Raw genomic sequence first — 23,915 nt, forward strand, 5'->3', positions numbered from 1 at the left:
CTATTTTGGGTCTTTGGGGGTGTGGCACCTGCTGCTGCTGGCTTGGTGTGGGGATAATTCGAGCGAATTTAACACGCAATTTCGTCAGACTGGGAAATGCTTATGGCATGGGGGCTGGGCTGTACCGGAGTGTAGGTCAGTTTGCACACTTTCGCTCTCTTTCTCTACCTCTCTCCCTCTCTCTCTCTCTGTCTCTCTTTAATCGAAAATTGCATGCGAAAAGAGGTTATCCTTGGCACCAAAATAGTCCATTGCCCGCACTTTTGACAGTTCAACTTTTGCACTGGCTGTCAAGGATAACAAGGATGCGAGTGACGTATGCAATTCGACCCATTCGCAAAGGGGTGGTAAAACCTTGAAAAGGATTGGCTTGGCGTGGCCTTTGACAAGTCTGTCAGACTGTAGCCAGAACAGCTCAGTCCAAGCAACACTCTCGCCACATTCCACAATATTTTCCAAATCGGGGGAAAAATATTAAATATTTTAGATTAAATTTTTGTTAAAATTGTTTCAGAAGAGCAGAATAATGATATTAATACGCGGGCAGTACGAGACCGCCCAGCTGGGTGCAGCGATTATCGTTTATGTGATTATGTTCCTGTGTGGCTGCAATGTGGTAACCTTCCATTATGTGCCTGATCTGCCCACCGTTCTGTTCCTGTACACTTTGGTGCTGCTGTCCCACCACTTGCGTGTTCTGTTCCTGCGTCCAGTGCAGAATACCTGGCAGTTTCTCCTGGAGCTGGCTGGAGCCTATTTCATCAGCCAGCTGGCCATACTGATCATTTGGGAGTCGTTCTATGCCGTGCTGGATCTCTGCCGCATGTCGCTCGAGTCCACAGTGTTTTTCCAAAAAATCTTCCACATCTCACCGACGTTGTTTTTCCACCTTCGACACGACCCTATTTATCTGTTGAAGTTGATGGTCGCGGTTTACAGTGCCATTAAGATGACCGTTTTAACCAAAGCGAATGAATATGCCATGGCCTGCTGCCGAACTATGAGCTACTATGAGGAGGAAGACATGCAAATTGTACGGAATGCTGCCACTATGAAGAATGTGAATCCCAATCGTACCAGGGCCACGTCGCGTGCTAAGCCGCGATCCAGAAAGGCCACTCCAGCCTACAGGCGGCAGAGATCGCAGAGTCGAAGACGTTAAAGCTGCCACAGCCCACCCACCCACACGCACCCTAAATACATATGTACAAATATTTCACCTAAAGATACCTCGTCCATTGCACCCGACTGCGGCAAGTCAAGGTGCACTTTGAATGCCATTTTAAGTATATTAACATGGATGAACGAGCATTTGTTACAAAAACGATTTCAAGTATGGCGGCAAAATCATAGCCCCCCGCCAGTGATGCGCACTCGATCGATATACGTTATCGAGATCATACCCGTCCAGTTTTTATCATCAATGGACGACAGCATGCATACCCGTGTGTGTGTGGGTGTGTGTTTGTACCATTGAAGGTATATTACATACTTTTAAGGATATGTTCGACTACGAAATTGAGTTCATTGTATATTTACGTTACATAGGTAAACAATGGTATATTTAATGCATAGGGTATATTCAACAATATAGGGTATCCACACTCCCATACGCATGTTTTTCCTTTAGGAGTTACTCTCTTTTATACGGAACAGCAACATGCTGCTAAAAGTGAGCAACACTGTTCCCCAACATTTGGCACGGAATAAGCAACATTTAGTACCCTTGGCGGGCTGGATATCCTCGAAATGAAGTAAGCAAGTGAAGTGTCCTCATCATATGGAGGAGTTGAGGAGGAAAATTGGGAAAGCACTGAACTAAAAAGAGGCCAAAAATTCGAACGATGTGCACTTGACCGGGATCCCCTACCTCTGATCAGAGGGAAGGTTCAAGCAGTTTGGTGAGTGTTGTCGAGTTCTTGAATGCCCTCGAACGTTTTGTTGTTACAGTCGAGCAAGAAGGCTCTCTCACATGCGGTAGGTTTATGATCACCGACCAGGCAAGATGTTATAGTCCCCTTATTCCAGCTAGTGACGGTGTTAACACAATTGAGAAGATACTCCGCCTTGAAGATCCTGAGATCATGGTTGTAAAGAACGGACTTTTTGACAGCCTGGCGGAGATTCAGCGACAGAACATTCAATGCGGGTAGCACATAATTATTAATCATGGGGCAGCCACACCCTTCAGAGCTCATGTTTGAGGACTCTGATCCCCCGGCTAAGAACCGTGGCGGAGAAGGGATGGCGTGGCTTACTCCGAGTGACATGTTCAGTTCCCTCTCTTGAACAGACTCTCTCCTAATGGAAGGAGCCGTGATAGGATCTAGTTTGATGGCGCCTTGAGATTGCTGCTTCTCCCTTTCGGTCTCCCGAAAGATGTGATCCAAAGGATCTTTGAAAATGATATTTTAATATTAATATAGGGAAATAGGGTATACAAACGCCCATAATATTCAACAAATTGTCAAATGGCGTTGCATTCCGTTCACACTGACCTTTTATGCTTTTTTGCTGGTTGATCTTTTTAGTTTTTAACTTAATTTAGAACAATTTCAAGAAAAGAAAGTAGTGAAAACCAGCTAATCTTGTGAAGATCTAGTTAATAAATCGGATTCAATTTGAGTTTTGGCACGGAAACTCTGAACTAGCTTGTAATATCAAATAGAACATCAAAATCTAGGAAAATGACTTTAGATTTACGGTATATTTACAGTATATTTTAAAAATGCAAGGGTGGTATATTTCGATATATTCCTAGTGTCTGTCGGGATTTATTTTATCGACACAACAACACAAAACAACAATAAACAAATTTATAGTTAAAGTTAAAATTAATTAAGGACAAAAGAGAATTTTTAACTGATCAGAGACATGGCATTTCTTTGCCCCGTGCGCATGCGGCGCGATAAGAAGAAAGGTAATTCAAACAAATAAAAAAGTGACAAAAATGAAAGACTTGAACCACAAACTTGTTTCTTGTTACACAGCCACAAGTGCGAGCATTGAGAGGGATCTTCCTGCAGTGGGGGGCATCGGCATGGGACGCATAACTGGCTCCTCCAGCATTGAGACTCTGGTGAGGGTGGGCATAGAAAAGGAGCACGGTCTCAGGTATGTCTGATTGTTGTTTGTTAGAATCTCATTCTCATCCGATGCATTCCATAGCCCAGACTCCAAAATGGTTGTGCTGCACGATTTTACGCCCTGCGTGGACGACGAACTGGAGGTGAAGCGCGGCCAGCTGGTGAATATATTGTACAGGGAAAACGATTGGGTCTATGTGATCGGACAGGATTCGCGGCAGGAGGGCTTCATACCATTTTCCTATTGCGCCCCCTGCAACACTCAGCTGGCCGAATTGGCCGTGAAGAAGAAACTGCCGCGAGAACACTGCCCGGAGCAGCCGATCGATGAGAATATGCCGCTCCTGGGCGCAGAAAATAAACTGGACGTGCTCTGCGATGAGCCGCCTCCTGCAGCCAACCCAATTGCTGCATCCAACAACATTGACAACAGCTTGCACGTGGAGCCAGAGTGCACACCGTTCATCAAGGAGCCATCCGGACGCTGCATTGTCCTGTACACCTTCATAGCACGCGATGAGAACGATTTGTCGGTGGAGCGGGGGGAATTTGTGACCGTCTTGAACCGTGAGGATCCCGACTGGTTTTGGATCATGCGCAGCGATGGTCAGGAGGGATTCGTGCCTGCTGGCTTCATCTATCCCGCCGACAGTGTGCGTGTCCTGCAGCAGCAAAAAGCTCCGCTCAACGAGAACAACATACAGCATCATGCCACACTCAACGCCATGGAATCCATTCTGCAGCAGGGCCAGCAACAGCCGCAGCAGCAGCAACCACAACAACAGCAGCAGCAGCAGCAGCTGGGATTGGGCACAGATGATCTGCGCTATCATGGCACAGAGCTGGTGATGCTTTACGATTATAAGGCGCAGGCACCAGATGATCTTTATCTGTCTGTGCGACGTGGCGATTGGATATATGCCGATCTGAACAATCAGACGGTGGACGGTTGGCTCTGGGCCTATGCGCCCAAGACGAGAAAATACGGTTTCATTCCGAAGGCCTACGCCCGCCCGCCTGCCATGACCAGTCTTTGAGTACGCTGGAACCAGTTGAGTAAATTGTGCCTTAGATATATATTCTTTTGATGTGAGCGTAAATATACAATAAGATATACCATCAGTAATTATTAATTGCCCATAAACAGCACCTACAACTAGATGTGAGCCTTATAGCGCCTCGATATGCACTTGGTTTTGGATATGGATATGTGTTCCACAAAGAGTGGTGCGCGAGGGTGGGCAGATTTATGCTCAGCATAATATTGTACCCACGCGCACCTTGAACTGGGTTAGTCAACGCTTTCGCTGGCCTATTTCAAGGCCAGACTGTCGTTGGCCGAGGAGCAATGTGAGCAGTTCAGGTTAACGTTTCTGCAAAATAAATTTTAGCTTATTTAAGTGGTTCCCCGCTGTTCGTTCAAACTCACTTTAATGCCTCCCTGAGCTGCTCCTTCTCGCTCATCTCCTCCCGGAGCTTCTGCTGCAAACTGAGTATGAGATCGTTTTTATTCTGTATCTGCATTTTAAGGTGAGTGATGGTCTCCTCCTGCGCCTCGAATATTGCCTGTTGCAGGGAGCAGAATGCGTTACATGGAACGGATATGGAAGATTAATACCCTCGACTTACCCGACACTCCTCCATGGATTCCGAATACGAGGGCGGCTCGTCCAGGCAGAAGAACTCTCGCACCAGTTTGCACCTGCGCAACTCCTCCTTGGCCATCACGGAGTTGACAAATATTTGGAGTCCCTGCACTCGATTGTCCAGGAAGACGGCATTGAAATTGTCCCCGAAGAGCTTTTTGCGCGGCAGCATCAGCGATACATTGGGGTACGCCTGCTTTAGCTTGCCATTCAGCCGGACAAAGTCCGTGTAGCGGCGCATAACCAGCCAGCAGTCATTCGATTCCGGGTTCTCTACGCGCAGTTTGTAGACAGTGAAACGGGCACGCTCCTCCATCACCTCGTAGCCAATTATTGGCACGCGCAGAACTGCATTGGGATCAACAGGTGCCGCCGAGCTGGAAGACAAAGTCATTTGGCTGGCAAACATGGAGCCGTTGCGTCGCGGGTAGCCACCGCCACTGGTCTGGCTGTAACCCAGGCTGCACTCGCTCATGCGTCGCGGGGCTCTACCCGACTCCAAGTCGCTGCCATGACCCCCCACGCTGCTGCCGTAAGAAGTCTGTGTGAGGTCCCTATGGGAACGCGCACCGCCCATCATTGTGGTCCTATTTGCAGACCGCTGCTGCGGCTCGTAGCTGTGCGAACTGATTCTCTGCAGACACACTTCTGACTTTGCGTTGGCCGCCGTCAGAGGAACACCAGAGTTGCCAGCCAAGGCTACTGTGCCCACATCACTCTCCGACTTGCTGCGCAACAGGCTGCTGTTGCCAGAATACTTGGCGCAGTGCCTTAGGTCAGGACACGACTGGGTGGCGCGGCCCAGCAGCTTACGCTGATGGATTAGTTTTTGAGTATCTAAATTTCTGCTGCAACTTGACGATTTAACCGCTAATGGACGCTGCTGATTCGGTGACGTTGTTGCTGTGCTGGCCTTCTTAAAGAGCGTTCTCCCCGTGCTATTGTTGTTGTTGTTGGTGTAGTTGTTGCTGCCACAGTTACCCGATTCTCGTTTTCTGAGTGCACGCAGGGACATTGCTTTGTCTTATATAATGTATCCTTTTTGCCTGGCCTCTGCAACTTTTCCAGCTACATGACTTTTTTATTTATTTTACTTTCTTTGTTTTTTTTTATTTTTTTATGTTTTTGGTGGGAACAGTGTGACCGCGGAAATATCGAACAAATATACCGTCAGACCCCTTAAAAATATACCAAAATATACCTTTTCATTTTTAAAATATACCGTAAATATTCCTCGATTTTTATGTTATATTTAATATTACTCGCTAGTTTGGATTCTTAGCGCTAAAAGTATAATTTTATTCGATTTATGAATAAATTCTGCAAAAGATTGGTTGATTTTCATGACTGCCTTTCTTTGGATTGGATTTTAAGGTCAACCAACAAGGAAATCATACAACGCAAAGTGGGAACGAACAGTGCTGGTAAGCGGTGCGCTGTTGGTTATCGCTCGTTCACATGGTGGATATTTTGTTGTTTACAATTTTTAAAACGAGTTTAAAGCAATGTCCTTGCAGAACAACAAAAGCAACGAAATCGTACAACGGATTGTTAGCTTAGGCGTGACTGAAAATGCGGAGGAAATCACAGGCTTGCTCAAGAGCCTGCGCCTTCTGCTCACCAAAAGCAGCGCCGCCCAAGAGGCTGTGGCAGAGAATGCTGAGTTTTCTAGTTTTATAGAATCGATGGCGTTGAATCCCCAGATGCGCACCGAGCAGAGTACAATCCACACACTTACGCTGCAGGTGCTGGCCAATACTGTAGTGAACAATGGACCCGCTCAGACACTCATCTGGAGGCAGCATGGCACTCGGATTGCCGAACAGGCCTGTGCCGCTCCCTTGGGAAGCTCAAACAACGTCCTGCTCATGATCATGTACAACATCTACCTAAATGGCCGTGGCCTGATCAGCAATGAGCTGGCTCTCCAGACATGCCTCCGCTTGTGGCAGGCCATCAACGAGGCAAAGTGCACCCTCAACTTTGAGTATTTGCACTTCTTTCTGGAGAACTTTATGGTGTCGAATGGTCGAGTCTGTGTGGTCTGTTATCAGCGTCTGAGCACCGAGGAGCGCATAGCCTTTCTGGATTATGTGGCGCATTATCTGCGCGAGAACAGTCCGAACGGAAAGCTGGCCCCATTCCTGCTGCAGCACTTTGCCAAGGAGTTTCGACTGAAGTCTGACTGCATATTGCGGGAAACGATGAAGCTGCGCCACGAGCTACATCCCCGGGAAGTACACACGCTGCTGCGCATCATAGCCAGTGTCAGCGGATCCGAAGAGTATGCTAACTTCTATGCGGAAGATCAGTCACTGTTCATCAATGTCAGCAGCTTGCTGCGCTGTGTGGTTGCAGCAGGTAAGGAGGCAGACGGTGGAGGGTTAGACAAGCCAATGACCAAGCTGGAAGAGGTGGCCCTCACATCCGGCGTGGATGCGGAGTACGAAAAGAAGATTTCCTACGAGCTGAAGACGCTCCTGGTGCGCTGCTCCGCCAATTTGTTGTACGAGAACAAGGCGAACAAAGGCTACTGCATTGACACACAGCTGCTGCCCACTCTGCTCGAGTGCACGGTGATGGATGCCCGCAATCCTTGTAAGACAATCAATGATTTTAGCTGTCACACACTTGAAGGTTTCATGCTTTTCGTTTAGTAATGCGCGAGTGGAGCATTTTGGCCATACGCAATGCCTGCATCAACTGTCCAGAGGCTCAGCAGATTGTCGCCGGCCTAACCATGCAGGGTTCGGCACCCAATGACCTCCTCAGCGAACTCAATCTGGACATGGGCGCCCTGCGCATCACAGACAAACGCCAATAGCCGAATACCAGCCGAATACCAGCACGCAACACAGAGAAAACATACACAGACCAGACTAGACAGGCCATTGGGAAGCGAGGCACGACCACTGGCTGGCCAACAAGTGGTTAGCTGTCTTTCGCACGACGTCATCCGCCTGGCGTCCGCTCCTCCTTGCGTTGAGCGATGCGCTAATGGTATGCCAAAAGATCTAACAACATTCATAAACTCGTTGTCACCGTTTAATGGCATCGCAGGGCGCGTGCGGCGACTCGAGGGGCAACGCGAACGGACATTCGAGCGAGCATCCGCGAGCGCTGCTACAGCCAGAGCGGATATAAAAATAGCTGCCCATGTACCATGCTCTGTGCACCATTAAAAAAGAGATGGCTAAATTCATCAATTTCTAAATTTATGCACACAAATTGCTACACTGAGTTGAGTTGAGATGAGTTCGGTTTATGGGGCAATTAAGAAACGATGACGTCGTCGAGCGCTTCCTTTGGCGACTTCAGCAGGTGGCAGCATGGTTTGGGATGCCTCCTCCCAGTTCTCATTCCCATTCACATTCGTAAATCTGTGTATGTGGAACACGCGCCGCCAACAAACGCCAACGCCAACGCCATGAGTTTATGTTTATGTTGCTCTGCAGGGCAAAGAAACAATGGAGGAAACAGCAACGGGCACCACCACACTCACGATGGCTGGCAGCCTTTTGTTTCAGCTCGCTCAGACGTCGACGACACCAACTACTGGCAGTGGCAGCAGTGGTCCGGTCCGGTCCCTCCTCCCAGCAGTCAGTCAGTCTGTGCTCTGCTTTGGCCAGCAGCAGACGGGAGTCAACGACGGAATCGCCGCGATCGCCTGGTCCTCAAAGCACGACCACCGTTCAACGTTCATCGTTCGCGCTCTTTGATTACTCTCGAGTTTTTCGACGGAATTTGTTCGGTTTTTGTGTAGTATATTTATTTATTTCTGTTGTTATCGCATGCTTCGTCTCGGTTTTTAGTTGAGGAATTAGCAAATTTTTATTTTAGACATTAAGACGCTTGCGCCTGGGCAGGCGATCCTCGTAAAATCAAATCAACACAATCGCGAACGCTGCCGGAGCCCATAAAAGTCGTCGATAAACAATTTGACTTGGCGCAGAGATTATTGTTGCAGCGTTGCAGCCTTAATGGTAGGAGTAAACATATCTCTAGAGCAGATCGAAACGGATCGGATCGGTTAGCTCTTATATAACGATAAATCAAGGGGAATGACAACCGAAATCGGAGCGATTAAATCGCTGTGACAGTGATGCGGGAGGACCATGTGGGGGGCCCGGCCTGGCATTGGCATTATTTATGCCAGACATTAATTAGTTGCACTAAAAATGCGAAATTTGCCTGAAGGGAGGCTAAGAATTCGACGGTGTTATGTTGGACAGCGTGGTGTGGCGTGCCGTGGCATGGCACATACCAAAAATACAATGGCCGACAACAACTAAAAACCGAAATCAGAAAACAAATAAATAGTCGGCCGACAAATTAAATTCTCTGTCTCTCACCCTCTCATTGGGTGTGTGCGTGTGCGTGAAGCAGGTGTGTGTGTGTGTTTTAAAAAGAAAAGAAAATATAGAATTTCTGCCTGTCAAAAATGTCAATACGCGCGCCCAAAGATGACAATGAGATGGGAATAAACGACATTTCAACCATATTGTCAGCCAGGAATTTAAATATATTATGTACACAGTAGATATACATACATATATGCATATATCTGTGTGTGTGTGTAGGCCCATAGATATAGACAAAAGACACAGCTTGATAACTGTACATTTCGGCTAAAAATAACGGCATATTCAAGACAAATTTGTTTAAAACAAAAGGCAACCCAAACCAAAACGAACGCATCAAATGCGTAAACTAAAATTTGTGCTGTGCAAAATATAAATAAAAAAATAAAATAAAACCTGAACATCAGCGTAATATTTTATATACTCTTGAAAATCGGGAAACGTTTAATGATCTGTAAATGCAAAAGCAAAGCACTGAGAGGAACTCAGTGTACAAATACCCAAGTTTCAGCCAAAAAATTCAAAAAACAATTAAAATCTTCGACAAAGATCGAAGTCTTCCATGGGTTACAAACATCTGGCCAACAGTTGCATACCCTCTGTATAGAGTATAAAAGCCGCCAAAGCCACACACACAAAACTAGCACAAAAGTTTGTAACGGAATCGTTTCTCTTCCCCCAAAAATGACGCAGTCGAAAAACGTGACGCAAATGCAACAACTCCCTCCGCTCCACTTCATTTCTGCCGCGCAGTGCATCTGAAACGGCTGCATGCGGCCAAGAATAGATCACGGAAGTGGAGAAGTTGGAGAAGATAAAGAAATAGAGATCTTCCCAGAAGAGAATGTAGAAATTGATGCTTACCTGGCGACGCGCCTTCCATCAGCATCGATTATAATGAGATCCCCTTTGGGTTTTCCCGAGAATTGAAGGCGACACTAGGCAGTGGCAGCGACCCATTTATTATTTCAAACAAAGACGGAATAGAGTAAAAATAATATATAAGTATGTATTTAGTTGTCAGACGAGAGCCAAGTAAAATAACGGCACTTGTGCACGCACTCCTCAGTCCCCACTCCCCTCTCCACCACTTCACCGCCCACTCACGTCGTCGCACCTAATTCTCGCAAAATACTTTTTTGCACCGAAGCGCAACAATTTTGAAAAAAAAAGAATTCAAATACTTTTGAATATTTTGTCATTTATTTTGCGCACATCAGGCGGGGGAGGGGGAACTTTGGACATCTCCTCCACTAATTTGCTTAATTTCTGTCAGGAGGCCTTTGCCTGAAAAACTGAAAGAAAAACTGTTTTCGAATGGGAATTTCTGGTTGCCGCAGCAACATGTAAAAAAAATAAATAAATACGAATAAATTCTCCAAAAAGAGCATAATTAACGTTCGTGCACACACCACAGCCAGCGATGTGAATGCTCTACGCCTCCTCATCCATATGTAGCTAGAATATATTTAGTCAAAATATAAAAATAATGTTTAAATTAGAGAGATCTGGCATGGGTATGGGGATGCCAAAAGAAAACACCTGCTCAAGAGTGACGTCGATGATGTCCCACACATGTGCCGCACATTTTCAGTGACTTCATTTGCCTGGGGACCAGCGGCCAGAGATAGATAAAAGTCAGTTAAGTTAAGCCACCCCCCTCTTACTTTACAGGAACGTGCCCTGTTCCATGTGCGTGTGGATTACCCGTTGCCATCGTCCGGAGAGCTAAAAACAGTCCCAGTTGTCGGGGCCCTAACGAGGGGAGCGTAGCTAGTGTGCAGTTGTGTTTGAATCAGCCACAAAATGAAGCGCGATGTATCCACATCGACAATTGGTCGGGACGAGGCCCGCCGTCCCCTGATGGAGGCCTACATGTTTCAGCGTCGTCTGTTGTTTGGCTGCAGTCTGCTGATGGTCATCTCGTTGCTTATCTGGATTGTGGCCATATCAACGGACCACTGGATCATTATCTCCGGCGGAAAAGGTGCGTAAACGTGTTAACAGTGCTTCAGTAATACTTCATAGCCTCAGGCGCTCTTTAGGCATCTTTATACCCGAGTCCCGACGCTTCTTCATGTCCTCGCACTCGGGACTGTGGCGGCACTGCCGCAACACAATCGTGCCCAATGCCCTGAGCAATGCGCAGGTGGTCCGCAACTTTAGCTCCATGTCCTACACGTCCCAGATTAACATCAACGATGCCAAGCGCAATCTCTCCCACATGGAGTTCATCAGGGACTTTGCCCAGGAAAAGCTGAACGACTCGGACAGCTTCACGGAGTCGGCCCGCCGTCGCATGTTCGCCCATTGGGCACGGGGCGAGGAGGAGGAGTTTCAAACGTTTCGCAGCGCCTTCCGCAAGCTGGTCATGTCCACGGAGGACAACCAGCGGCAGTTCAATGCGACAGCCATCAAGCCCATACCCATCGATCCCTTGGACGTCAATGGCATCATAGCACGGCAGACGTTCGGCTCCGCCCTGCAGCGTGTCAAGTACAACAACACGTGGTCCTACTATGTGATCCCGGAGGTGGCTCAAGAGGCTATATTCAGCAACTGGACTGACTACCCGCTGGTGGTGCGGCTCCTGGCCACCTACATTCGCGACATTAACATACCCGCCTTTGTGCTGAACGATGAGCGTGTGATTCTGATCCTAGTGCCGCCACTGCCGCCGAAAAGAGGCGGCCACACAGCCTTTTACAGTTACATACCCAATCGTGAGTGGCATACAGTATAACGGAATTGTTACCGAATTAATTCGTTTCTTCGCACAGAGCGCTGCAAATACATCGACATGTTCCCCAACTCCAACACTCTGCGCAATGAGCCCGGCTTTGACGACGAGTTAATGGGTAGGTGCCACTGACGCCGCCACTGGAAGACAGTTTGTAATTGGCAGTGGGTTGGTATTCTCTTTCAGATTACATACGGACGCAGGCTTCGTTTGCCTGCATCACGCTGTTCGTCATGAGTCTGGGCGCTGTCTTTTCCTTCTACACGTTCATGAATCCTCGCTACATGTTCAAGCGCCTGGCCGGCGGCATTCACCTGGTGGCCGCCTCCACAGCGCTGGTGGTTATCCAGGTTCTGTTCTCATCCATTGACTACACAAAGGAGCACCTGTTCTATGCCTATCCGGATGGTGCGGAATTAACGTGAGTATCGCCAGCACGTGTTCTATTTTCGGTTCGCTAGGAAAACTTCTTCATTGCAGTTATGGATATGGCGTCTATTTGGCCTGGTTCACGTTTGTGGATAACATTTTCTGCGGTCTCATGTTCCTCTGGTACTCTGGCAAGAAGAAGGGTGCCAAAGCGCCTAACGACGAGGTGGCCATGGCGGACGAGCCAACTATAATGGGCCGATAATAAATGAATGCCAAAGATGACGATGGGCTCTGTTTGCCCTTCTTGCGACCAAAGACCAAAGCAACCAGCCTACGTTTGGTTTGCTTATTCATTTAAATTTTGTTATTTGTTGTTTTCTTAATAGATGTACTTGAAATGTTCGCTTTATTACGTTAAGAATGCAATAAAGATATTATTGAACTTCAGTCGGTGCAAGGCGCTACAATTTGAATATGGCTCACTATGGAACTTGCACCCGGGAACGGAACTGGTGTATTGCCAATGTGACCTTTTCGAAAAGACCCGGTTCGTCGTCAGGTGGCGTGGCTCAACATCTAAGTTTTATGCTTGGTTTGTTATTTTTTTAAACCATGTTTTGTAGATGATCTTATATAATGGAGTCTTGAAAGCTAGCCAATCTTGTGAAAAATGAACTAATTAATCCGATGAATTTATATTTTTAGGGCTCAGCATCCTAACTTGCTTGGAATATTAAGCCGAATATTCAAATCGAGGAATATTATTCCTGATAAGGGACACACATCGCTATTTTGGTATATGCTTTTGGTGTATGTATTTGGTCACACTGCCACACTTGTAAACAAACACATGTGCTGCACTTTGGTGATAATCCGACTTTACTAATACAGGATCCATGGAAACTGGAGATCAGCTAATAGCAGATGTGTTTACTACACGTGCAAAGGAGCTTTCGGCGGAAGAGAAACAAAAGTTGGAAGAGCAAAACAAACGGCTTGTGCCTGAATTCAAAGCCAACAAACTGGAAGTGGATGCCCAGCGGCACTGGGACATATTCTACAAACGCAATGAAACCCGCTTTTTCAAGGATCGCCACTGGACGACACGCGAGTTCCAAGAGCTACTCGACCAGAGTGACAGCCGAGATGCAGAAAAGAGGCGTACACTTTTAGAGGTGGGCTGCGGGGTGGGTAATCTGGTGTTTCCTTTGCTGGAAGAACAGTCCAGTGAGGAGGGCAACGAAGAGTGTGTGCCCTGTGGAAGATTCTACTTTTACGCCTGCGACTTCTCGCCTCGAGCCGTTGATTTTGTTCGAGCCAATCCTCTGTACGATCCCAGCAGCATTACAGCCTTTCAGTGCGACATTACCACGCAACAGGTGCATGAGCACATACCTGCTGGCAGCCTGGATGTGTGCACAATGATCTTTGTCCTGTCTGCCATTCACCCACACAAGTTCGATGCTGTGGTGCAGAATCTGTGGCGGCTTCTCAAGCCAGGTGGATTAGTTCTCTTCAGGGACTACGGGCTGTACGACATGGCCCAGCTGCGCTTCAAGCCGGGAAACAAAATCGCAGAGAATCTGTACGTACGCCAGGATGGCACTCGAAGCTACTACTTTGCCGAGCAGGAGGTGGCTCAGCTATTCACGACGAGCGGCTTTGAGGTTCTGACAAATGCGTACGTCCATCGGCGAACTCTTAACATCAAAGAGGGCGTCGATGTACCGCGCATCTTTTTGCAGGGAAAGTTCAGAAAAAAAGCAATGTGACAATGTGCCAAGAGTGTTACGTATATAGTTTTCGATTTTATTTTAAATCAATAACATGGTTCAAGTCAACGTTCAATAAATATTTGTATGCATGTACATATGTATATAGTAGTATCTATTAGTTTTCATATGCTATCGTATGTTAGGGACAAAGTAGAATGGATACCTGTTAAATTCAATTAAAGTTTGTTCGCCCGATCCCAACCCATCCGCTCTGGCGCCACTCTGCAGTAGTTATCGAATGCCAAATGAAATGCATTGCTCATCATTGGGGTAATTGGGGTACTATAACTACTGCATGGCGAGTGGGTGGCCTCTTGAACCTCTTAAACTATTCAAATTAACCGACAAATTACATGCATATATATATATATATGTACATGGACTCCATAAGTAGTAATGTAGATTTTACCAACAATTAGGATTAGAATACATTATCGTATATATAACTGAGAGAACCCATTAAATTTTAACAAATTCAAACGTTCCTTAAGTATTGCGTTACATTCAGATTTACAGTTGATCCGCGCCCGGGTTACGATCAGCTAATACCCAGCAGTAAATTGCGAATATATATAATAGTGATAATAAATATATATACTTGATACTTGGATTTGGCTTGTTGGCTGTGGGATGATACTATTCCACCAGGCCATGCTCCGCCAGCTTGCCGCCGTTGCTATTGCTGTGGCCCAGGGGCGCCAGTTCGATGCTGGAATCGAAGCTTTTGGTCAGCATGTCGCTGCTCGTGACCGAATTCGTGTTGCTGTTTATCGAGGGCAGTGCCCCGCTGCCTGCCACAACGCCTTGGACGCCATCGTTGAGGTCGCTGTCAATACTGAAGCTGTTGCTGCCGTTCTCATTTATCAGCGAGAGCGTCTGCATCGGCAGCATATCGGAGGGGGGTTGCTGCTCCGCATTTGAATTCGAATTCAATTCCGATTGCAGCTGCAGCAGCGAGTTGCGCTGCGTGTGCTTGTCGAACTTGCGTTGCGGTGGTTTCGGCGGTTCCTTGTCCTTCTCCTTCTCCTTGTCCTTTGATTTCTTGAAGCCCGCGATCAAGGCCTTGTGCGCCTGGGCCTTGATCCCTTCCATGCTCGGCCGCATGATGGATGTACGAGTGCTCGAGCTCTCCTTGGTCGACGGCGACTCCTTGGCTCCCGGCTCTGCTTCCTCAGTGACGCTCGCCAGCTGCTGTGGGTTCTGCTGCATGGTGAGGTCCTGCACCTGTATGGGTATGTCATCGGGCAGCTTTTTCGTGCGGAATGATGCGTTCGTGATCATGGATTTCGACACTGATGTGGTCACCGTATTGGTGGCAGGTGTCAGGGCTACGCTCAGTCCCATTGGCCCGTCGTTGGGCTGCCCCGACGGGTTCGCGTGCAGTGAATTGCGCACGGCGCTGGTCACCAGAATGAGCTCCGTGTACATTTCATATGTGGCCCGGTTGTGTATATCGTCCAGTGTCTGTATGGCTATCGTACCATAGCCATTGAACATGGCAAAGTAAATGGCGTGCACCAATTCGATCAGGAAGGACGATGACAGTGGAATGCGCGGAGAAGATGGTTTTGGAAAAGTGGCCCCCGTCGCTGGATCAGATCTGCAATGCATTGGATTAATATAATATCAAGGCAATGAATTGATTTTTGGCTCACCCATAGCTCATGCGATGGCCATGCCCGGACTTGGTGGTGAATCCCTGATTAACCATCTGCGACGTAACACGGCATAGATGCAGCAACGAAGACTTTTGCGTCTGACTGACGTGCTGGTTGTAGCAAAAGAGCAGTGTCGTCAGGATCCGCATGCGGTTCTGGGCATTCACCGTCTCAATTCGCTGATGCGGTCCCCACTTGAGCTCGCGGTTGCAGTTCTCCTCCCAGCGCCGCAGATCGGTCAACGGAAGATTTTTCATTTCGTGGTACACAGACGTCTGGGCTAGGATGGGCATGCGGAAGACCACCACCTTCTGGCCGCCATCGTCGGTGGACACCTCACCGTTATAAATGCAAATCAGCAGCGTCTCCACTCCGCGAGACGCCTTCTTATCGCCCGCCGAAACGGCATGCAGGTACGTGTAGATTAGAACAGGAATGAATTGCAACGGAAACTTGTGTAGCGTCACCTCGGGCGACCTATAGAAGGACAACAGTTGCTGGCAAATGTCGTGAACCATCTCCTCGTTGCGCTGCCTCTCATTGAATATGGTGAAGATGGCCTCGGCGATTTCCGGGTCCGTCTCATGTTCCACAACAAACGCCTGCGACTCGGCTGGCTGCCCTCGAGTCCGCTGATAGTCCGCCAGCCAGTCTCTCACCAATTCGGCCATTGCCAGCAGCGACCTGAAATTGTCGCAGTCACATTCACAATGTCACCACACCACCAATGGAGACCTGGAGATTCCGATTGTGAACCTTGGTCTCACCTTGACCTTAAAAACACACGTAATTGTAGCCTGGCAATTGAATCTGTCAATGTGGATTACAGCACACCTATCGCCGCGAATTATGTATTAACAGTGCTTAATTAATTTATTGCCCGTCCCCCGCTGCTTCTCACTCCTTCGTAATTTTTTTTTTCCAAATAAACCTTGCTTATCTGCGCAGGGCTGCATCGCTGCCAGAGTGACCGCGGTCTTATGGATACCAAAATATACGAAAAAGTGATGAAATATACCATGAAATACCGCTGCATTCCACAAACAAGAGAAAAGAATTATATAATTTACTTAATATTGTTAATCTTATCTGATTTGGAGGTTCTGCAGCGACAGGGAAGCAATATAACCACAGAAAGTATAATTTGGCTTGTTTATGTCAGCTGTGCGTGTTGGAAAACTCTGTTTTGGCACAAAACAGCTACAGCTCTTCCAGCACTCTGTAGACGGTTTTCAACACTAATTTAGACTTCCAGACCAGATTGGTGTATCCATTGGACATTTTATTTGAAATTACTTCATCAACTTTTTGACAATGTCAACCGGGAATGGAAATACATAGGACAGTGTTTTGTCATTGCAGATAGTGTTGAGCGTTTGCAGATAGCGCAATTGAAGAGCAATGGGATTTGTCTCCATTATATCGGCAGCCTCCTTTAGGGCTTTGACAGCGTCTCTCTCTCCAAAAGCAGCCGCTACCTTGGCCTTTGCCTCCCGCAAGGCTTCCTGTTCGACGGCCAGAGCTCGCCGCAGCTGGTCGGGCAGAAGAATCTCCTTACTGCCAAGACACAAGAGACATTTCGGTACACAAAAGAGAAGAAACGTGGTCGAGTTACTTACACTTCCACCCGTTCCACACGCACTCCCCAGGGTTCGGTGCAATCATCAAGAATGGCTTCAATTCTCTTGGACAGAGTCTCCTTGGACATTAGAAGGTCCAGCAGCATGTGAGTGCCAGCCACATTACGAAGCGTGGCCTTGGCCATTAACTCAACGGCTCCTCTATGATCGAACACCTGTAAGACTGCATCAATTGGCTGCTTGATGCTGTAGTAGACAACTGCGTCGACCTTGATCGTCACCATGTCCTTGGTGAGAATCTCCTGAGGCGACACATCAAAGGATGTGGTGCGCAGGTCCACTTTAATATACGAATCAATGCAAGGGAATGTGAAAACAAGTCCAGGACCACGCGGTCCGCCAGGGCGGAGACGCCCTAAGCGCAAAATAACCGCTCGCTGATACTCCTGCAGGATCACAAGACACATGAACACCGAAATTGGGAATGTAATGACCATCAAAATGACCGAGAGTAGATAAAAGATTTTCTCCAAGAGATTGGGAGCTACATTTTCGGCTGTCAATGAGGAAGAGTGATTCAGTGTAGGTGCGAGTGCAGTGCGATGAGAGCAAAGTGAACTCACTCGTCGGTACATTGCGTTCAGTTGCCACGGCACCAAGAAAGGATGCTCTCATGAATGGCGGTACCATATCCAGATCTATAAGACTTTCAGGCGGACGAGGCGGCTCCGTGCCCGATATTCCATCCTTGGACTCCTCCGAATACTTGTCCATTACAAAGAATTTTACACAGTGCAAAAAAAAACTAACTTATCGATGAAAAACAATGTACATAAGGAAATCACTCAATGTTTACTTGAGATGATTTCCAAAGCCAATAGAAAACGAAATTTAGTTTGAATATTTTACATGTATAATTGGCTAGAATAGAGCATTGATTTAAGGTTCGCTAGCTGGGCTGACGTGACACATCTTGAGCTACCTCCACGCGACTGCGGGGACGCCAATGGTCCAGCAGTCGGACCAAAAAATGGGCCACTACGAAAAAGACAAGAAACCAGGAACCATGCTGATACACTGCGTACACCAGCTCGCTGGTGGTGAAGGCTCGCTCCTGAAGCACTCGATCGTAGACCCTGACTGTCCGAAGAGCAACATCCTCCCAGTTGTAGAGAGTCTCCACCAGCTCGTTGCATTTGTACGGGCAGAGCACAGGCTCTATTTGGCTACTTTCATCCGCAGGAGTGGAGCAACTAACCGAACCAGGAGTTGAGGGATTTGATTTTCGTTGTCGTCGCTTTCCCCGTCTATCAGTCTGAGAAGGAATGTGTCCATTAGGGGCAGGAATTCTCATCATACTCGATATACTCTTTTGATGTCTATCTATGGCTACTAAAATGGCAGAGTGAATGGCATCGATATCCGGCTCTGCCAGCAGTATTAAGCTTTTTGGAAGCACCTCGGGAATGCCGCCAACACTGGTGGAGACCACCTGGAGACCGCAAGAGGCAGCCTCCACTATGGCCATACAATATGCCTCCGTTAGGGAGGTATTCACAAAGATATGGCCGCGTACGAGCACGTCTCGTACTTTGACGTGGTCCACAGCGCCCAAGATTTCTACTCGATCCTGCATATTGGTCTTTTCGCGTATCTCCTCCAGCAAATCTCGTTTTGGTCCATCACCCACGATTATGAAGTTGACATTGTGTGTGTTCTTGAAGCGAGGAATCACACCGGCGAGCAGATCGATGCCCTTGCGGTAGACCAGCCGAGAGGCCACCACAATGTTGACTACGGAAGAATTATTAGAATCCTGACTGACTAGACAGTTGTGTCCCACTCACTTGTCTCGTTGCTGGGTCGTTGGCTGACATCTGGCGTGAACAGGGCGGTGTCTACAGCATTTGGTATCACGGAAACCCGATGTTTGGCCACACGCGCTCGCAGCACCGTGTTCTCTTTGCCAATATGCGACACACAGATGGCATGATTCACCATGCTCAAATTGACCTCCAGAAGATTGTTGGTAAGGGCTGCCGATAAGTCAGCAAAGCCAAAAAGGCTGTGATCCGTAAATACAGTCTGAAATTGACAACATCAAATCAGTTATCTGTACACCAAATATTGCTAAATTGTACTACTTTGAGACCAAGCAGAGAGCCCACCATCAGAGCTTCATGGGCTAAGGCACTGAAGGCCGAGTGGCCGTGCACGACCTCCACACGTTCCCGGAGGAGAACGGCCCGCAACATGGGCACATTGCAGACGGCAGTTGGCAGGATGCACTGATTGTAGCAGACTTTAATGGGAAGATAGTAGACCTTGAGACCGTGCGTGACGTAGCGGATGCCACTGCAATCTCCATAGGCATGGGTCAGCACAACGATCTGCGAATTGTATTGGAGATTAGTTGCAGATATACGTTATCTGGCTTCCACTCACCTTGTGACCCAGGCTAAGAAGCATTTGTGAGAGATTGTATACATGCTCCTCGACCCCTCCAATGCTCGGATAGAAGAAGTCCGACACCATGCAGATGCGCATCTTTCACACTTGACGAGTTCTAGCTCACATGCAGGGGACATCACATAAAACAAATTAAAATGCAATAAACACTAAAATGAGCTAAACCCCAGTGCGGCTTGCAGTGCTTCCTAGTGCTGTGTAATATGCAATGACAGTGTTGCAAAGCGTATTTGAACACCGTGCTGATTGCAGCAGCTAACATCAGCCAGGGGGAGGGGAGGAGTAAAAGAAAAGTTGTTTTCTGCAGTTTCTACATGGCTGCAATATGCAGAACTCCAAGGCCAAAATGGACGAATTTAAGTCGAAATTCATGGACCTGCTGCACAAACAGGTAAAAAACAGTCCCTCCAGCAACGGTGCACACTTGGTACTTGGCGTTTGGCTCACAATGAAACTTCTGACGCACACAGACAAATCGACAAATGAAAATTCCTGCCATGGGCTTCTCGGACTACTTCATCCAGACGGTAACAGCCGATGCCTCCCCCAACGATGAAGTGGACGCCACCGACGAAGCCGCGGCGGGAACATCAAACGCACAAAGATCGGATCAGGAAATCCTCGAGAGCATTGAAGAATGCTACTACAGCCCTGACAGCAATCCGCAGCTATATGAACTCAAGGTAAACTAGGTGTGAAACTGGCACTGGCAGACTTCTCACTTGGCACATCTCATACCGCAGAAAGTTCTTAGCGACGGCATCGACAATGAGCTTATCGAGGTCACCATTGCACAATTGCGCACACAGCAAAAGGTATTGACCAAGCAGGTGCTGCAGAACATATTGGAGCAGCGCAATGCCTGCAGCAGTGAGTTTTCCGCCATCAACGACACGCAAAAGAAACTGGAGGAGTCACTCTGGACGTGTCAGAAGGCGAGATCCTACTTGAATTTCGCTCGCACAAACCTCACCACGACCAGTCTGGAGATACTCGCCAGTTACCGCAAGCGGGAGGTTCTCAAAGAGGTCTTAGACACTCTGATGGCCATACGGAAACTAGTACGAGTGCAAATGTTCCATAAATGAATACAATATTCATGCAGTTTTTATCTTTTCCAGCGCACAACTGACGTGGAGCTGCAGAAACTGCTGGCAGATCATAACTACAGCGCTGCGATTGCTCTGCTGCTGCAATGCAAAAGCTCCGCAGAGGCCTACATGCAATACAACTGCGTGCAGTCGCTTTACAAGAAGCTGCAGGAGACTATGCTACTCATGGAATTTCAACTGGACACGGTGCTGAATGAGATGGTGCTGAACTTTGATACGCGCAAGTATGCCAAGCTGCAGGAGGCCTACAAGTTGGCAAACAAATCGCTCATGGCGATGGACCAGCTGCACATCAACTATATCTCGGCCATTCATTCATCGGTCAATGCTGTGCTGCGTGGCTACAGCGATCCGAATCAGGACGAACAGATCAAACTCCTCTACGAGCAGTTGTGCGAGCAACTGAACTCTGAAAAGCTTATACCCTGCCTGATAAGTTTGTGCAAGACGTTCTGGACCATATTGGCCTCCTACTATCAGGTTGTTATGTGGCACAACAACTACAAGCTGTATGGCCACGAGGAGGCCGACTCTCCCGACATCTACATCCAGCAGAAGCTAAAGAAGGGCCAGTCACGACTCTGGAACGATATACTGACCAAAGTGTGCCTGTTCCTGCAGAGCGCCAAGCTGACTGCGCTCAAATACGACCAATTTATCCAAGTGATGTCCATTGTGCAGCGCCTGAAGAAAGTGGGAGTGGAGTTCTGTGGCGAGCAGTCGGAGAAACTAATCGAAATAATGCAGCAGCAGAGTGAGGAGTTCTTTAGGCGTTATCACATTTGCTGCGTGGAAGAGATTTGCTTGTTCTTGGACAACGAATCCTGGACGCCAGTTGACTCTTTTGCGCACATCCTTCAACTGCCCGTAAGGCTTTGATTGTAATACCCATTGATTTTTCCATAGATCACTAATTTTGTTTGTCATTTTAGGAATTCCGCTCTGTGCGTCACACGCTGCGCCGCCACAAGTCGCCAACAACTGCGCTGTTGGCCTCCTCGAACAATTCTCCAATTAGCAACAATAATTGCGACGAGCTGGTCTCTGTGCACTCACAGGATGGTGGCAGCTCCATCTATGGTTCCTATGGCTACTTTTTGCGCTTCTCCGAGAAAAGTTCGCCCTTTGACGGCGGCCTGGATGCGGCCATGCTCGAGGAGGATATACTCTCGGGCATTGTGGACGAGGCCTCCTGCTACTTCAGCGAGGAGAGCGACGACGAGCAGAAGAGTCTACAGAGCAAAGAGTTTGACGATGCCGGCAAGTAAGTGGACTACCAACCTCTATACCCATAGCATTATCTCAAAGAATTATCTCTCCTTTGTTTAGCCAACTGCTGGTGAACAATACGGCCTTGAATGTGCTGCGCTGCCTTGGACGCTACCTGCAAATGTGCAAACTGCTGCACTGCATCTCTCCCCGGATTGTGGCCTGCATGCTGGAGCTTATTGACTTTTACGTGTACGCAGTTCACGAGTTCTTTGGCAAGGATGCGGTAAGTAAGCGTCCAAGAAATTGAAGACTTTAAACACAGAGAAGTTCTCTTAAATACACAGCTAGTGGCCACGGACAATATGTATACGCCACGGCTGGAGCGACGGTTGCGCGCTGTGGAGGCGAATGTTTTGCCACAAATCAAGCTCTGGCCGCTTAACTTTTCCTCTCTGGTAAGGTTTGGTGATGTGCGCTCGAAGCACAATCTTATAATCATTATTTTTTTTAGGCCAACAACGAGCTGGCCAATCCCGACACTCTCTACGGCTTGCCGCAGCGCATTGTGGCTGTGGAGGCTGGACGCAGCATGTTCCAGCAATTCCACATTCTCCAGCATTACCTTAATCACCTTTTGCCCGTGGCCGAGCGGCCACTGCTGGTTTGCTATCTGGAGTACAGCGAATACATGTTGGATCTGGCAAAACCAGTTTACACCTGCGTCACCTCGCGCGTCATTGATTTGACGGCCATACTGGCTCAGATGGCCAAGGTCAAGTGGGATGTGAATCATGTGATACACCAGCATAGCAGCTATAGCGATGTGCTGAATCGGGTATGTGTGGCAAAGGGCAAGGCATTGCAAGCAATCTTCTTATCCAGCAATTCCCTTTCAGAACATTCAAAGCTTTGCCATGTGCCTGGAGGAGACGGCCAAAGAGGTGACTGTGCCCAGCAAGCACGTTTGGAATTCCATGGCCCATGTGGCCACACACCTACTCGTGGAAGGGTAAGCTAAGAACGCCAAGGATTAACCAAATCTTTACCAAAATCTTACCATTTAGCTTCTCCAATGTGAAGAAATGCTCGGCCGGAGGTCGTGCTTTGATGCAATTGGATTTCGCCAACTTTATGTCATTCCTTGAGCTTATCTCGAATCAAAAGTATCCACAGCATCGCTCGTATGTGGACGTGTTCATCAAAACGTATTACTTCTCACCGGAACAATTCGAGCAGTGGATCGAGCAGCAACGGCACGAGGACGACTATTCCGTCAAGCAATTGTCGAGCCTGATACAGTGCATCTGTGCCAGTGACAAGCGCACAAGGCAAAGGCTGCTGCAGTTGCTGGACGGTTCAGCAATGGGCAATGGGGGGACGCCGACGACAACGCCTCAAAAGAACAACTCCAGCTCTGGCTCGAATCTGAGCAGTGTTATCTGAGAGCCCATAAACATATATTTTTATATTTTGTTGCTAACCCATTGCTAACCCCTTTGTTAGTAGAGCAATCTCGTGACATTCATTCAATGTATTTAACATTCCGTTTAGTGCAAATTAACACTGTGTTTAGGCTTACAATTTAGTTAGTTACATTAGGCGATCTCCATGATGTACTTCGTTTCGAATTTTAAATTTTCTTTGAATCTCTCTCTTCTATCTCAATGCAATTCGCTCTCTATTCGCACTCAAAATGCACCACAATTGGCGTTTGGGTTATCCATTAACCGTGACTTAAGTACCTAGAGAAATCATATATATATATATATATAAATATATTATAAGATGCATGAACAGCTATTTATTAATAACCTAATTACCTAATTGTAATATTTATTTGGCAGAGGGCAACGGACAAATAATTGTAATAAAGCGCCGCTCAAGCAATCAATCAACAGAAATCG

General features: G+C 47.6%; 10 protein-coding genes and 1 long non-coding RNA gene across 13 annotated transcripts; 6 read left to right on the top strand and 5 right to left on the bottom strand.

The window, feature by feature from the left end:
* The first annotated feature begins 464 nt into the window (after positions 1-464).
* LOC117592586 lies at positions 465-1,180 on the top strand. The gene has a single exon (XM_034286473.1). It carries the CDS (start codon positions 527-529, stop codon positions 1,160-1,162), a length of 636 nt encoding a protein of 211 aa, XP_034142364.1. The 5' UTR covers positions 465-526; the 3' UTR covers positions 1,163-1,180.
* A 1,583-nt stretch (positions 1,181-2,763) lies between these two features.
* LOC117592580 (SH3 domain-containing protein Dlish) lies at positions 2,764-4,208 on the top strand. Its single transcript, XM_034286466.1, has 3 exons — positions 2,764-2,920; positions 2,991-3,114; positions 3,169-4,208. The coding sequence occupies exons 1-3, from the start codon at positions 2,875-2,877 to the stop codon at positions 4,121-4,123; spliced, it is 1,125 nt and encodes a 374-aa protein (XP_034142357.1). The 5' UTR covers positions 2,764-2,874; the 3' UTR covers positions 4,124-4,208.
* Positions 4,137-5,862, bottom strand: LOC117592578. The gene is made up of 3 exons (XM_034286465.1): positions 4,716-5,862; positions 4,516-4,652; positions 4,137-4,459 (listed from the first exon to the last, which is right to left on the bottom strand). The coding sequence occupies exons 1-3, from the start codon at positions 5,745-5,747 to the stop codon at positions 4,399-4,401; spliced, it is 1,230 nt and encodes a 409-aa protein (XP_034142356.1). The 5' UTR covers positions 5,748-5,862; the 3' UTR covers positions 4,137-4,398.
* A 285-nt stretch (positions 5,863-6,147) lies between these two features.
* Positions 6,148-7,950, top strand: LOC117592577 (ataxin-10). 2 transcript variants are annotated; one of them, XM_034286464.1, is made up of 3 exons: positions 6,148-6,193; positions 6,250-7,330; positions 7,390-7,950. In XM_034286464.1, the coding sequence occupies exons 1-3, from the start codon at positions 6,191-6,193 to the stop codon at positions 7,554-7,556; spliced, it is 1,251 nt and encodes a 416-aa protein (XP_034142355.1). In that variant the 5' UTR covers positions 6,148-6,190; the 3' UTR covers positions 7,557-7,950. The 2 variants fall into 2 exon arrangements, with proteins under 2 accessions (XP_034142355.1, XP_034142354.1); XM_034286463.1 differs by having other exon boundaries at positions 6,175-7,330.
* On the bottom strand, positions 7,927-8,298 carry LOC117592591. The gene is made up of 2 exons (XR_004574557.1): positions 8,235-8,298; positions 7,927-8,181 (listed from the first exon to the last, which is right to left on the bottom strand). It is a non-coding gene; the product is annotated as an uncharacterized LOC117592591 (long non-coding RNA).
* On the top strand, positions 8,247-14,073 carry LOC117592583 (tRNA N(3)-methylcytidine methyltransferase METTL6). Its single transcript, XM_034286470.1, has 3 exons — positions 8,247-8,252; positions 8,900-8,904; positions 13,074-14,073. Exon 3 carries the CDS (start codon positions 13,102-13,104, stop codon positions 13,975-13,977), a length of 876 nt encoding a protein of 291 aa, XP_034142361.1. The 5' UTR covers positions 8,247-8,252; positions 8,900-8,904; positions 13,074-13,101; the 3' UTR covers positions 13,978-14,073.
* Positions 8,354-12,652, top strand: LOC117592576. Of its 2 annotated transcripts, none has more exons than XM_034286461.1 (6): positions 8,354-8,715; positions 10,768-11,080; positions 11,139-11,816; positions 11,874-11,951; positions 11,999-12,254; positions 12,314-12,652. In XM_034286461.1, exons 2-6 carry the CDS (start codon positions 10,900-10,902, stop codon positions 12,465-12,467), a joined length of 1,347 nt encoding a protein of 448 aa, XP_034142352.1. In that variant the 5' UTR covers positions 8,354-8,715; positions 10,768-10,899; the 3' UTR covers positions 12,468-12,652. The 2 variants fall into 2 exon arrangements, with proteins under 2 accessions (XP_034142352.1, XP_034142353.1); XM_034286462.1 differs by having other exon boundaries at positions 12,020-12,254.
* A 275-nt stretch (positions 14,074-14,348) lies between the features above and the next one.
* On the bottom strand, positions 14,349-16,596 carry LOC117592573 (hyccin). Its single transcript, XM_034286458.1, has 3 exons — positions 16,406-16,596; positions 15,636-16,322; positions 14,349-15,580 (listed from the first exon to the last, which is right to left on the bottom strand). The coding sequence occupies exons 2-3, from the start codon at positions 16,307-16,309 to the stop codon at positions 14,617-14,619; spliced, it is 1,638 nt and encodes a 545-aa protein (XP_034142349.1). The 5' UTR covers positions 16,310-16,322; positions 16,406-16,596; the 3' UTR covers positions 14,349-14,616.
* Positions 16,597-16,905: 309 nt separating this feature from the next.
* LOC117592581 (stomatin-4) lies at positions 16,906-18,078 on the bottom strand. Its single transcript, XM_034286467.1, has 3 exons — positions 17,842-18,078; positions 17,258-17,774; positions 16,906-17,195 (listed from the first exon to the last, which is right to left on the bottom strand). The coding sequence occupies exons 1-3, from the start codon at positions 17,990-17,992 to the stop codon at positions 16,931-16,933; spliced, it is 933 nt and encodes a 310-aa protein (XP_034142358.1). The 5' UTR covers positions 17,993-18,078; the 3' UTR covers positions 16,906-16,930.
* Positions 18,079-18,108: 30 nt separating this feature from the next.
* LOC117592575 (phosphatidylinositol N-acetylglucosaminyltransferase subunit A) lies at positions 18,109-19,888 on the bottom strand. The gene is made up of 4 exons (XM_034286460.1): positions 19,664-19,888; positions 19,363-19,608; positions 19,066-19,303; positions 18,109-19,012 (listed from the first exon to the last, which is right to left on the bottom strand). Exons 1-4 carry the CDS (start codon positions 19,763-19,765, stop codon positions 18,168-18,170), a joined length of 1,431 nt encoding a protein of 476 aa, XP_034142351.1. The 5' UTR covers positions 19,766-19,888; the 3' UTR covers positions 18,109-18,167.
* Positions 19,889-19,917: 29 nt separating this feature from the next.
* On the top strand, positions 19,918-23,902 carry LOC117592568 (syndetin). The gene is made up of 10 exons (XM_034286452.1): positions 19,918-20,078; positions 20,158-20,370; positions 20,431-20,748; positions 20,809-21,666; positions 21,732-22,063; positions 22,129-22,294; positions 22,356-22,466; positions 22,523-22,846; positions 22,908-23,020; positions 23,076-23,902. Exons 1-10 carry the CDS (start codon positions 20,013-20,015, stop codon positions 23,452-23,454), a joined length of 2,880 nt encoding a protein of 959 aa, XP_034142343.1. The 5' UTR covers positions 19,918-20,012; the 3' UTR covers positions 23,455-23,902.
* Positions 23,903-23,915: the final 13 nt, after the last annotated feature.

The sequence above is a fragment of the Drosophila guanche genome, unplaced genomic scaffold (genome assembly GCF_900245975.1).
Source record: "Drosophila guanche unplaced genomic scaffold, DGUA_6, whole genome shotgun sequence".
Taxonomy (NCBI): Eukaryota; Metazoa; Arthropoda; class Insecta; order Diptera; family Drosophilidae; genus Drosophila; species Drosophila guanche.